The sequence below is a fragment of the Dromaius novaehollandiae genome, chromosome 23 (assembly GCF_036370855.1).
Source record: "Dromaius novaehollandiae isolate bDroNov1 chromosome 23, bDroNov1.hap1, whole genome shotgun sequence".
Classification (NCBI taxonomy): Eukaryota; Metazoa; Chordata; class Aves; order Casuariiformes; family Dromaiidae; genus Dromaius; species Dromaius novaehollandiae.
In genome coordinates this window covers 9,980,581-9,993,703 of record NC_088120.1, presented here as the reverse complement: position 1 = coordinate 9,993,703, position 13,123 = coordinate 9,980,581, and the positions used below count along the sequence as shown (strand labels likewise).

The 13,123-nt window shown below is 44.4% G+C and overlaps 1 protein-coding gene and 1 long non-coding RNA gene across 8 annotated transcripts in view; one reads left to right on the top strand and one right to left on the bottom strand.

Moving 5' to 3' along the window:
* The window catches only part of ZMYM4 (zinc finger MYM-type containing 4), a 44,176-nt gene extending 43,345 nt beyond the window's left edge, over window positions 1-831 (bottom strand). For all 7 annotated transcript variants that reach the window (XM_064525220.1, XM_064525222.1, XM_064525223.1 and 4 more), the window contains exon 1: window positions 469-831. In XM_064525220.1, the coding sequence (XP_064381290.1) occupies window positions 469-510 (42 nt within the window). In that variant the 5' untranslated portion in view covers window positions 511-831. The remainder of the gene's footprint in view (window positions 1-468) is intronic.
* A 24-nt stretch (window positions 832-855) lies between these two features.
* Window positions 856-4,450, top strand: LOC112985769 (uncharacterized). The gene is made up of 2 exons (XR_003259827.2): window positions 856-1,325; window positions 1,396-4,450. It is a non-coding gene; the product is annotated as an uncharacterized LOC112985769 (long non-coding RNA).
* Window positions 4,451-13,123: the final 8,673 nt, after the last annotated feature.

The following is a 13,123-nucleotide window of genomic DNA, read 5'->3' as shown; positions in this document are numbered from 1 at the left end:
CCAAGCGTCAGGGCTAGTGCTCACACAACGGCTGAGGCCCGAGCACCTAAGAACTGGGCGACACCGCCGCCTTGGCGACGCGCTTCGGGCCAATGCAGACAATCGAAGCAAATGGGCACAGAACAAGAAGAACACTGTGTGTTTTACGCGGGGAGACGGCGGGCGCTCGGGCGGCGGCGACGAAACCTAGCGAGGCGCGAGGCCAGCGCGCAGGCGACGCCGGGAGGCTCGGCGGTGCGACTCGCGGACCCCCTCCTCGAGGGGGGCTCGGGCGGGCCGAGGGCACCGCACGAGGGGACCCCCGGCCGGGAGGACCGCGGGGCTCAGCTGAGCGGCCTCACGGGCAGCCGCGAGGCGCCCGGCGGGGGCGGCCCGGCCCGGGGGGCCCCGGGACCCCGGCCCGGGGCCGGCCCCGCCCCCTGACCCCTCCCCTTTGACCTCCCCGCGCGGCCCGGCCCCCCCACTCACCCTGGCGCAGGGTCCGGCTCCCTCCTCCTTGGCCTCCGCCATGCTGCGCCCCCCCCTCGGCTGTCCCGGCCCGGCCTGCGGGGCCGGGGGGGTCGCTCCCTCGCAGCCTTCCCCCCCCCGCTTCGGGGGGAGCCGGGGGGGAGGGTCCGCGGGGTGTCCGGGGCCGGCCCCGAGCCGCGCTGCGGCGGGAGGGGGCTGGCACCGGCGGGGGGGCGAGGGGCGGGGGGGGCTGCTCCCTCAGGGCGGCGGGGGGCGGGGGTCGGACCCGCCAGGCCGCGAGCCCACTTGGAGCAGCAACGACCAGCCCAGCGCGGGGCCGCAGCGCGCCTGCGCCGCGCGCCTGCGCACTGCCGCGCGGCCCCGCCTCTCGGCCCCCCCCCCGCGCAGGCGCGCTGCGGCCCCCTCAGGGCTGGCTCTTAAAGAGCACCGGAGGCCTCGGGGGGGCCCGCGAGGTCCGGGGGGTCGGGGGGCCCGTGGTGCTGTCCGGCGCGGCTGCCCTGAGGCGGGCTGGGGCGCGAGGCGCCCTGCTTCTCTGGGGGAGCCTCGCGCCATGGCGGCCCTGGTTTGGCGTCGTGGTGGCCGCCAGGCCCGCGACCTCGTGTGACGGCCGCCAGCCTGCAGGCAGGTCTCACCGCACCAGGCCGCAGCGCCCGCCTCACCACGCGACGCCTCGCCCCGCCACACGACGCCATCTCGCCCTGCCACACGACGCCATCTTGCCCCCGAGGCCGCCCGGGGGTGCCGGCGGGCGAGGCAGCCGCGAGGGTTGGCCCAGAGCAACCAGCATCGTCGCGTCCTCCCTTCGGCGCTTCCCCAGCAGCGGGCGCGTTGGACTCGCGGCCTTCCCCTCGGAGCGGGTACGTATTTGTCTGTTCCGCGGGATGCTTGACGCCGTGCAAAACGTGTGACAAACTAATCACGTTGCAGCCCTGAGCAGGGAGGGGACTTGACCTAACGTTCGTCCCAAGGCTGTTTGCTTTTGATTTTGGACGGCCGTGGAGCCTGGAGGCACTTCCTTCCTGTGCTAGGTCTACTGCGCTGTTGTTGTTTTGAAGGCTACGTGCAGTATTTGCAGGACATTGAATTTTCTCACTTTATTGGAATCAACCAGGGAAAAGAGACCAGTCTGGGTTTTGCTGGTAGTGCCTGTGCTGTATCAGCCATGAACGAGCTATTATGTACTTCCTAGTTTATTTAACATTTGGTAGCATGACAATAAAACACCTGTGTTTTAAATGTAGCAATGGATGGTTTATTTTTCGACCAGATTTTTGCTAACCTGGTATTATTCAAAAGTTCCTATAAGAGTTTGTTCTATGGAATCTGAGGTCTTAATCCTATGAAGATCTGCATGTGTCTTTAACCTGAAATACCTGAGAGGTCTCATTTGGTTGTAAAAATTGGTGTAACTTTTCAAGAGGAAACCCTAAATATTTAAAGCTTTGTAATGCTAAACCTAAATATTTAAACCTTTGTGGTGATGTCTGTCATTTTCATGTTTTCCAATAGTCAACACACTCAAAATGTTAGCAAGATTTAGGCCTATGAAGAAAAAATGTAGAACTATGGATAAGATACATATTGTTGCCATTTTTATTGGGAATGAGTCAAACATTGCTAGCACCTACAAATAGCTGATAGGAGCAATGTATTCCTTTCTCTTTATTATTTAAATGATCTAACTGCTAATTAAAACTTTGTCTTAAAGAGCAATCTCCATTTCCTGGGTTTATTTGATGTGCACAATTGACATGTGGTATTGAACAGCAGCTGCGTTTCAATGGTGAATGAAGTGATTCTTATGTAAACACCATCGCTCATCTGGCTGAAAACATTGGATACATAATATCAGGATTAATTTATGAAATCCTCTCAAGTATTTCTTTAGAAGTGGCTGCATTCCAGTGTTGGTGAAATAATTAATCTATGTTATAACTTAATAATTTATAAATAATACTTTACACTTATACTTGAGGATGAAGATTATTTTATAAAATAATTTTAGTTAATATGTCATTTCATTATGTTTCTTAGAGAATTTGGGATTCTTTATGACTAAAGATATTATGTGGAAAATGAGCTCGATGTGATATTTAATAAGTGTTTGAAAAGTACTTCTATCCTTAGATAGCTACAGATGAGAAGTGTGAATATTTTAATGGGCACAAAATATAGTGACAATGAAAGATTTTATATGACTTAATTAGTATTTACATTGGTTTTGATTCTTGGATAGCTAGAAATTCTAAATGTAGGGCTACCCTTTATCAAGGTTCCCCTTGGATATATCCACTACTGTGCTGACTAGACCGCAAGACATGCGGACCTTCTGCATAAATGACCATTGTGCACGCACAGATTTCTCAAATGCATATGTGTAGCTACATGGAGGCGTTGTAGATGGGCAGTTCATTTAGCACTGGAAATGCACATATTTCTGAGAGGGATTTTCTAAAAAGATAGAAAATGAAGGGGAAAAAAAAAGAAAGAATGCAAGTGCCCTGTTAGAATATAAATATTTATAAATGACCTAAACAATTGGTACCAATGTTGAGAAATCTGACTATTCAGAAGTCAGGAGGAGGATCTTAAAAGACGAGGCTGGCTTATAAATCAAGAGTCTGAGAATAACAGACTTGGGTTTTGTTTGACCTCTGGTTTCTGAGACGTTATGGTGCACTGCATTCACATTTTCAGGCTTAAGGATCGAAAGTGTGTTGGGGAGGTTGTTTGTTTGTTCTAATTAAACCTATATTGTCACATAATCATGACTCCAAAACCTTAGGCATTCAGAAAAACTCCATATGCTGTGAAACTTCTAGTTAATATCACAACACTTGACAAAACTGTTGTTATAACTTCTTAGTGCTATATTGTATATGTCTATAGTATTTTATAAAATGAAAATTTTATAGAACTTGGTCAGAGCATACTAACAGGAATGAACAGCTCTATTTTGTTGCATGTTCCTCCTAAGTAAATTAAGGAGCTGATGGAAATATTCGAGTTCTCAATATGCAACTGAAAATGCATTCAGGCCAATAAACCAAATATTTTGTTAAAAATAGATCTTGTCATTAAAACAGTGTAAGAAAATTGTATGCTATTGAAATCTGTGCCTGATAGGTTTGCTTAAGTTGATATTATGGCCTGCCAGCTGAGAGGATGACAATGAGCATGGACCATTTAGACCTAGATCAACACCGGTATATATGTTCTGTAGACATATCTCAGCCCTTTCTATGAATAGGGCAATTGAACTAGTGCAGCACATTTTCTGGCTTGTTCAGACCTGACTTACTTTTGACTCTAAATGAACCGTATATGTATTAATGTGGTGAAAGAAGAGACTGCATAATATGTAGATAATGTGGTGATGAGTAGTGTAGGAACAGACCTAGATAAATGCATGGATAAGGCAGGGAAAAGATAAGATTGTTCCACTGTGTATTGTTTTTGAATTGCTTTTTAATTTGCCCCTGGAGTCCCCATATTATAATCTGCTGCACAATTCTGCATGAGACTGTTCGTTTTTAAACACTGACATTTAAAAAAGAAACCACAGAACTCCTTTCACATGCAGGCTGCAGTTCAATGAACTGGATGAATGATCTTTCCACATACCCACGGGCATGCACAGCTGAATATAGATCATCCAGGAAACCTGCCACCCTACACACTGAGATCTGGGCACTCCTTCCTCTGTTTGGGCTCTGGTTCTGTTCAGAGAATTACAGTTGCAGATGCTTAGAATACTGTTAAGTGACTCTGATCGAAAGCAGTAACAACGAATAATTTTGTTTTCTTTTTCAGTGAGCTCCGTGAGTGTCCTAATAGGACAGGCTTTGTAAGGTCGGCTTGATAAAAAAGAATATGCGAAACATGATGGTTGCATATGTTGTACCCACATTGGGGGGGCCCAGTGGGAGAAGAACAATGTAGCATGTACTGTTTAATAAAATGGGAGTTTGGAGTTAGCAAACCTGTAAGTCTCCTGACTGCCCAGATATTTCAGTAGAAAAGGCTGAACGAGTATAGGTTAGACCCATGTAGCTATACTGGCAAACCGTCCCCTTACAAACGTGCTTTGTGCTAGTGACAATGTGCTATTGCCAGTGGGGTTTCCTGAGCAAAATCCAGACATGAGTTCTTTCATGCTGTTCTCAATCCCTCTCTCAGCTCAGGCTTTTGCCAGTATGGAGTTTGACCTCCAGACGTTATTACACAAGAACAATGTCTGGCCTAGACAACAGGCATAAGACTCGACGAGAGAAGAGCGCTTGTTTGCTTGGCATACGACACCAAGGAGTGTAATGAGCAAAGCACTGTGGCGTTGTGGGAGAGGAGAGCATGAGAGTAGGGGACAGCAGTGGCCCAAAGCCTGAGGAAGCAGAACTTACAGGATTGAGGGAACATCAGAGTTGAAGAAAAGAAGGATGCTTTGTACTCTGTCCAGACTGTGGTAGGAGAATGAGGAAAGGATGTGATGGGAGGCCACTTCTACGGATCCGCTAGGCAGTGCTAATGGGAGAGGGAGCTACAGCCCTCTTAAATCCCAGTCCTCAACAAATCTGGCCTGGGTGTAGAGAGAAGATAGTGTTTAAAGCTCAGAGGAAGCTATATTGATGAAAGAGGTTAAGAATCTGGTGTAGGCAAGAGGGACTGGAACCTGGCAGCTTTATTTCAAACTGTCCCTACTGGCCCCTTGAACCTACAGGCAGCTCCCCAGTGGAGCAGTAGTGACAACTCTAGAGGAGATGAGCTGCTGGCAACCTTTTTTGCCCCAGGCACAGGCAGAGCTGCTCAAACTTCTTAGTTTTAGATGGTCCCATATTTCAGATGCTAGCAGCCTCCAAGACAGGGCTGTAACGATATAAGCAAAACCACTGAAATTTCAGGAAAAAAAAAATTCCTGGTGTAACCTCATGTTGGTGCCTGAGCAGAGCGGGAGGGGTGGGGAGGACACGTGAGCAGCAATGGGGTTTGTCTCCCCGTTCCGGGGAGCTTTCGCACCCCGGCGCTGCTGGCACGTGGCACGGCGGAGGCCGACGGCGTGGGTGACGGGGCAGCCAGGACAGCGGGGCTTGCTTGGCGGGCTGCAGGGCTCGGCCGCTGGACAGCATTTGTATTTCCATGGCACTGGCTATGTCGTCGGGGCCTGGCTCAGCAAGGTCCCCCGAGGCTGCAAGGACAAAGGGGATCAAGAGGCTTGGAAACAACAAAGATCAAGGGAAAAGAGAAGCCAAGTTTTAAAAAGCAATGCATTCCGTGTGCTTAGTCATAGATACACAACTGCAGGAGGGATGGCAGAGGCCTATTTTCATCCTAAAACTCCCCCTCACGTCCCAGACTTGCTTGGCGGTGTTTGCTGTTGAGATAACATCCCCTTCCCCCACCACCCACAGATTACTGAAGGAGCAGCCGTTGCAGAAGGAAAAAAAAAGCAGCAGTTGCCTTGCTCTGCCTGCAGGAGAAATGTCAGGAAGTGTCTGATGGTGGGTGGGATGAAAGGAGGAAGCTGAACTCAAAAGAGAATATTCTAGCTCTGCTCCTGCGAACAAATGCCCCTCTGTATTTTGCTTGATAAGAACATAGAGTAGCAGGGTCTTCCTGCGTTCAGGGAGGACGAGAGTGGAGCAATCACTTACGTGGCTGTGAGCGCTTTGATTTGTGTGTGCTGCGTTATCCGAAGCACTCCATGAACTGGAAGGTGAAAAAATGTAAACAGCTAGGAAGAAATAAAACCACCATAAATAGTTAATAGTATCTTCTTGTAATGGGAATGATCCAGTATTAATTATAAAGTTAATTTCTATTTGGATGGATTTATGGGTATTTATGAAATTTAGACCAGAATTTAAGTTCAGTGCAGTCATGCTTGTATTATAATTACAAATCACTATAAATCCATTCTGCATCTTCATTTTTAAGTCTAAATAACACAGGCTTTTTTTTCAAAACACGCCAGCAGTCACCTTTTCCAGTTCTAGTGTCCCCAAAGTGAATCTGGTTATAAAAACAAAGGAAACTGTTTTCATTCATTTTCACCATGCAACCCTGGAGAAATGCAAAAATAAGCCAGGAACATAGAGAGTGATAAGTACACTGGATATCTAAAATCATACGGTCAATAACAATGATAAAGGAACTTAATTGCATACCTCATGAAATATTTAAATAGATAGTGATGAATATGTGCAAACCCAGTATCTAAATTTTTACACCTAACTCTGTATTAAAAAACAGCTGATGCTTCTCCGCATCAGTGATTCAACCATTTGTCTGTTCTGTACCTTAAAATTTGTGAGTAAGCCATCTACAATTCACTGTTTTTTGCAGTACTTTTTGAAGCTTATTTTTTTACTAGGTGGTCTATTATGAAAAAAATCTATAGCAGAAGTACAGAACTCAGAGGGAAAAGAGGCCTGGATTTCTCATTGAATTATAGACCATGAGCTAGATACATCCTCAAGACATTTATGCATGTAGTTCACAGCAGATCTCAAGTGGCGGTTAGCATAGAGAGCAAGCAGAAGACATATCTTTGATGCAGTAGGTTATCTTATACAGTCTTTAGCTACTTTCTGCTGCGTTCAGGCCTCGTCTGTGCTACCAGTATAGATTTATTGGCACGTCCTCCTGGTAGAGAGCCTGTTTCTGCCAACAGAAGAGTTCATACCAGGTTCGTATCAGATCCTTGTGTCAAGGCAAGGGAGAGGAAATACCTTTTAATAAACTTAACAAATATTGTTGGAAAGACTAGGTGAAATTTTAAATTCAGAATTCACTCTTCTAAGACCCAAGTTAATATCCTTGGGATTCATATAAACATTTTTCTAACTATATAGTTTGTCTCATGGAAGATACTACCTCTCCCTATACATCTTGCATCGCTTATGGCCCTAGACCATTAGATGTGCACCAACACGGCTGATGAAGTATGTCAGCACTTGGGCTTTTGCCAGCAAAGCTGTACCATGTAAGCTGTAGGGTTTTTTCATGCTTGCAAGTAGTATAGCTAATTTTTAAGGGAAAACCAGGCCTCCGTAAGGAAAATGTGTTCCCTGCTGGACCACTGTTACCTCTGGTCTCAGTTCCATCCCTCCCCCCGCCCCTTTTTTTTGGCTTTTGTGTTTCCTTTGTTTTTCATCTGTTTTTCTTTCATTGCTGAATATCTAAATTCCAGCCGCACATAAACTTATTTCCTGAAGCAAAGCTCTCTGCTACTTTGATCAGCAATGGAAGAATTAGTGTTGGCAACAAACTGTCATTGCTGAGGGTTCAGAGTAATATACACTGAGATTAGTAAGAATTCAATGAGACATTGTTTCATGCTGCTTACAGGCCCTAGTAGGCATTGGGATATGGTGCTGTTCGGATAATATTATTTGCCATAAGATGTGGAAACTTTTATTTTTTAGAAAAGGGAAATCTTGGACATTTGCAAAATCCAGGTGTGCTCAAGGTCACAAATTTTGCCTCAGATCAGATCTATAATTCTCTGGGAAGTCTAATCTGTTGCTTAGATGTTACCACAATATTAACTTTATCCTCATCTGAGAGATACTGAAAACTGACATGAATAATCTATGGAATTATTTGGCCATCTCTATTATTCAGACAACTCTTCCAGACTTTTTATTGCAAGTTATGTGGGCATGCCCTCTTAGGAATTCTGGATGCTGCTTTTTAACATCATCCTGAATTTCATGCTGTGACTACATCGCTTTTTCCAAGTGCAGAGTAAAACTATTTATTTGAGTATTTCTACCATTTTCATGTTATGGAAAAAAGAAGATTTTTAATTCTTATGGTTATCTCTTCTGTATATTTCCAATGTTCCTTCTTTTTGTGAGTTTCATGTTTTGGAAGTAACAATGAATAAAAAATATACATAGAAGATATTGCCAGTCTTTAAAATTTCCAGAAGGTCATGGCAGTGTGATGAAATACAGTGTGGTGAGTCTGCTTACTTTTTCTGCCCCACTTACATTCTTTGCATAGGCAAACATTAACCAAAACAGCAATTCAGAACTGCTGGAATTTTTGCAGAGCTGATGTATGTGTTTTTCCTTGAGCCTTTGTTTCCTCCTCTGTAAGAATGAAGAACAGGATTATCTTTAACAGCTACCTTTCATTCTTGTCACATATTTATTGTCAGTCACAAAATTTGAAAGTCTCTTAATAGAAGAAATGGATGTTGTTAACTGCAGGGCAGCAGGATACATTTTAGTTATGAATGTCTTTTTTCTCTCCACTGCTCAAGGAAATGTATAGATTGATGGCTTTGCCACACAACTTTGCTGAGTGCTTCCTGCAGGCTTGTGAGCATCCTTCACTCCAGTTGACTCCATTGGAAATGGAGGGCTCTTGGAACCTCCTAGAAGACCTGCTTGGCATGCTCAAGTGTGCCTTTAGCAGACGTGCACACTGTGTACGAGCATTCCTCCATCCCCTGGCAGACACAGCTACTGCTGAGAGAAGAGAAAGAGGCAGCCGGGGAGGGAAGGCCCAGTTGTTCCAGTGCTCACCCAGCTCTTAAACCAGGTTCCTTTCCTTGCCATGCTATAGACTCTTCGTGTGACCTGGAACGAGTCACAGGACTTCCCTGTCTTGGAGCTCTCTGTTTCTTAGCTGGGGTATGGAGTTAAACGTGTTAAATGTAATGAGATAGTCAGATACAATGGCAGTTGGAGCTGCGTGAGTACAAATGATAAGTAGCTGTACTTGCTATCTCAGGCTATAATAGCGATGTATAATGTTTCCTTCTTGGTTTCAACAAGTCCACTGATTGTCTTTCCAGGCCCAATGCTTATCTGACCCATCCAGGCTCACAGACCAAACCTTCCCTTACAAACACTGGAGCCGGTAGCAGTGTCAATGAGGAGTGAAGTTATGCGTAGAAGTGTCCATCCTTAGATCTGCTAAGCAATGCAAAGTAACCGTAAACTGGTTAGAGCTTCCCCCTGTGGCCTCCCATACCAGCCACACTGCCCAGGATGGGAAGGGGAGGGAGGAGAATGGAAGGGAAAGGGGAAGGGAAAGGCAGGGACATGATCATGACAGAGTAAGTTTCCTGTTATATTTCCCACTGGTGTACTGAACATTTCTTTCACAGAAGAACTATGTTTTCTCTTAAGTGACTTTGATGCTAGTTTGGATTTTGATAGAAGGCTCAAAATTTCTGCTACTGAAGAAGTTTCAGAAACTTCATTTAGTTTGGAGAAATTAGGAGTGGAAAATCCTTAACTTTATCCATCCATTCCTGGTTGAGAAAATACAGTCTCTCGCAGCACTGTGAACTTATATTGCCTTTTTTTGTAGACTCTTGAGCCTAATTCTGATCTCCTTTATTCCAGTAGAAGTCAAGATTATATCCACTGAAATCAATGATGTTACTGTGCAAAGACAATCAACCCCTCCCTCCCTGCAGTCTTTGTATTTGCTTTACTATCACTGTAATCTCTTATCTGGCCCTGCATTACTTTCACTCATCTGGGTTAAAAAATGGCCTACAGGCATATTTGTCATGGTGTACAGGAAAAACCACTTGGAGAGCAGATTTAATCCGTGCTCCGGCAGGGAGTGAAACAGTGGAGGAAGGAGAGAGAGGAGAACTCCCGTCATCAAGTGACACAGGAAAGTTGCTAAGAGCTCTGCTGTGCACGCTGAATGGCCAATGCAGCAGCCATTAGACACTCCTTTCATCCTGTCTCTCGGCTTTATGCACCAGATGTTGCTGTAGGCATTTTACTTCCTCCTTCATTCTTTAAAAGGTGACGCTGTTATCCATGAAACTATGTTGAGCCCCAGTATAATGGCACTGTTCTGCAGAAATGCCTGCTGTTCCAGACAGGTTTATCAGAGTACCCCATAGTCTTGACTAGCAGAGCCTGCAGCGGGGTGAAGGTGCTAGGCTGCACCTTCTGGTTCTTCACTGCTCGGATCTTTCTGTCCACTCCTCTGTTTTGCTTCCTGATTTTTTTTAATTGCTGAACATCTGGAGTTGCTGTGGTACTACTTGAATTTGTGCCATTAAACTGTTCCTTTCTAGATAAAAAATGCCTGGGGGATGTCCAGGGAATGCAGACACAGCATCTCCTTGCAAGATTCAATTGTTTTTTTAGCTGTGGTATATGTTACTGTGATTCATACAATTTTACTGTTTGTAGATGGGACACTTACAGAACCTCAAGGGGTAATTATTCTTACTTAGTTGGTTGGACACATGTGGCTTTTTCCTCCTGAAATCTGCAACTAATAATACAGAGATAAAACAGATTTCTTCTTATCAATATTTTGTTTGTGTTTATAGGAAGAGGAAAGAGTTTAGGGAAAATGAATCTAACATATACCTGAAGATTATCACTGCCTTGATGGTAACTGAGACATGCATAACTTCAGACACCTCGGTGTCAGCCTGATTCACGCTTTTGAGTATTCCTTCTGAAGCGTGCTACAGGTCTTTTTATTTCTTTAGTCATGGACCACTTCTTACACTGATTCAATTCACTTTTGTAGATTGGTTGTATAGTAGGAAAAATCTTCAAAGTAGTAACACTGGCATTCTCTTTAAAGTTGCTATTAGCATTTTGGGGGAGGGAAGGATCTTGAGTTCTCTCGCTTGCTTGCTTGTTTTTCCCAAAAGTCTCTATTAAACTAAGCTAACAAATACATGCAGTAAGCATCCTTATAACCAAATCAATGTAGGAAGTATGGAGAAATACTACAGAGCAGCTTCAAATGCATCACAGATGTCCTGAAGAGTTTCCAGTCTCAGGCACAAAGTTTATTTACAGTGGGACATACTGTAGAGAACATCTCAAGTTTTTTTCCTCTGTGTTTGTTTTTGTATTATAACAGCAAGCTGCCTAGTGTGAATATTTACAGAATCAGGTGACTGTTAGCAGAGGTCATTTCTGTTTCAGGTCCTCATAGCTACATCGATGTGTCTGATTTCAAGCCCAGGATAAATACTTATAATGCATTTATGGTGTTACAAAGACATTTAATCATATCCTGGCTAGTTTGTGGACTTCAAGTGAGTTGTCCAGATTTAAATAGGTCCGGGAGCAGAATTATGCTATGAAATAATTTGAGACTAGAAAGAAATTGTGTCACTTGTGAGGGGGATTGAGGCTCCAGTGTTTAAAAGACATGAAACTTGGAACATGTGCATCTGGTGGATCAAAGCCTATGCCATGTGCATGCAGATCTGGAGATGGCAAGAGAGAAAATCAGTGTCTTTTAATCTGCCAGGGTTTTTCTGATCTACTTGGCAGTGGGCATGCCAGAAGGGTGAGGATTATCAAATTTTAGCATCCAAATTAGCGTTACTACAAATACTTGTTCTTTAGCACTTCTTCCTCCACAAGAATTAGTTTAAGAACTTCTTCTGTAAGTTTCTCATCAGTATCCTTCATTTTCTAAAATATGTACTTTTAATGTTCATAGCCCTCCTAATCTGTCAGTCTGTTCTTTACTAGACCAAGTGTGGTGAACGCTGTCAGTGGTGCACTCTTTGTGCCGGTTCAGTTTGCCTGTAGCTGGGATACCTGCTGTTGAGATCGTCTCCTCTTGTTATCCCATGGGTGTTGCATTTGTTGATACCTTCAGTGACCGTACCAGCTTGCCACTGCGAGATGGGACCAAGAATTGCCTCTTCTTTATTCTTCTGTTTTGAGGTGGATGTTCTCACAGTTGTTTCACCATAACTCATTTTTTTCAAAGAATGGTAAAAATTTATAACTTCCTAAAATACAGTTCACTTACGCCTAGGATACAACAGAGGCAGAAAAAACTTTTACGCTGAATATTCCTTGTTTACTGAACAGAAATAGCCAGGTGTGACAATGAGGAAATGCCATTTTTTTGTGTTTTGTTAGTCCCAAATTTCTTCTTCCAGTGCTATAACCTCTGAGACACCTCGTGGTGGGAACGTTTACTGCTCGTAGTGAGGGGCTGACATCTCGGGAGAGAATCCATTTTAAAACAAACCTTGGGGCATTCATCCGGCTGCAGTTGAATTGGTTGAAGTCTTATGCCCAGTATAATACTGATTTGGGGAAAAGATCAATCTGTATCAGATTTTTATCTTACAAATTTAAAGCCACAGGGAACGTCCGTATGTTAAGCGGTGAAGTCCACCTTTGACTGCCCAGGGTTTCACAAGTATTTATGATTTATAACGTCATGTTAATAAAAATGCAACAATTATGGTTTTTGTGTGAATCAAGAAAAAGATGTGGCTTTCACTTGGGTTTCTTGTAAGGTTTTGGTTCTTCAAACCTGAAACGGAATGTGAAGCAGCAACAGGAGCTTAGGAGCCTTCATGGATTGAAACCCTATGAAGTGAAAGCCTTGAAAACGTCATGTTGTCCTAACATTAGAACAGGGCTAGATGAGGCTCCAGTGCAGCACCAGTGACATTGAATAGATGGAAGGTACTTCTGGCCTGTTTTCCGTGTCAGACTGTGGAATATTGTGACCATAACTGCAATGTATTTTTACAGCTTATCTTTCCACTGTGAACACCTTTTTTAACTTTTGGAGAATGCACATCTGCTTTATTATTTTTTATTACCAGCAAAGGTGATACAGCACAGAGCTGTATCCTGCTTTTACAAGAAGCTGGGTAAACAGCAATAGTTTTCTA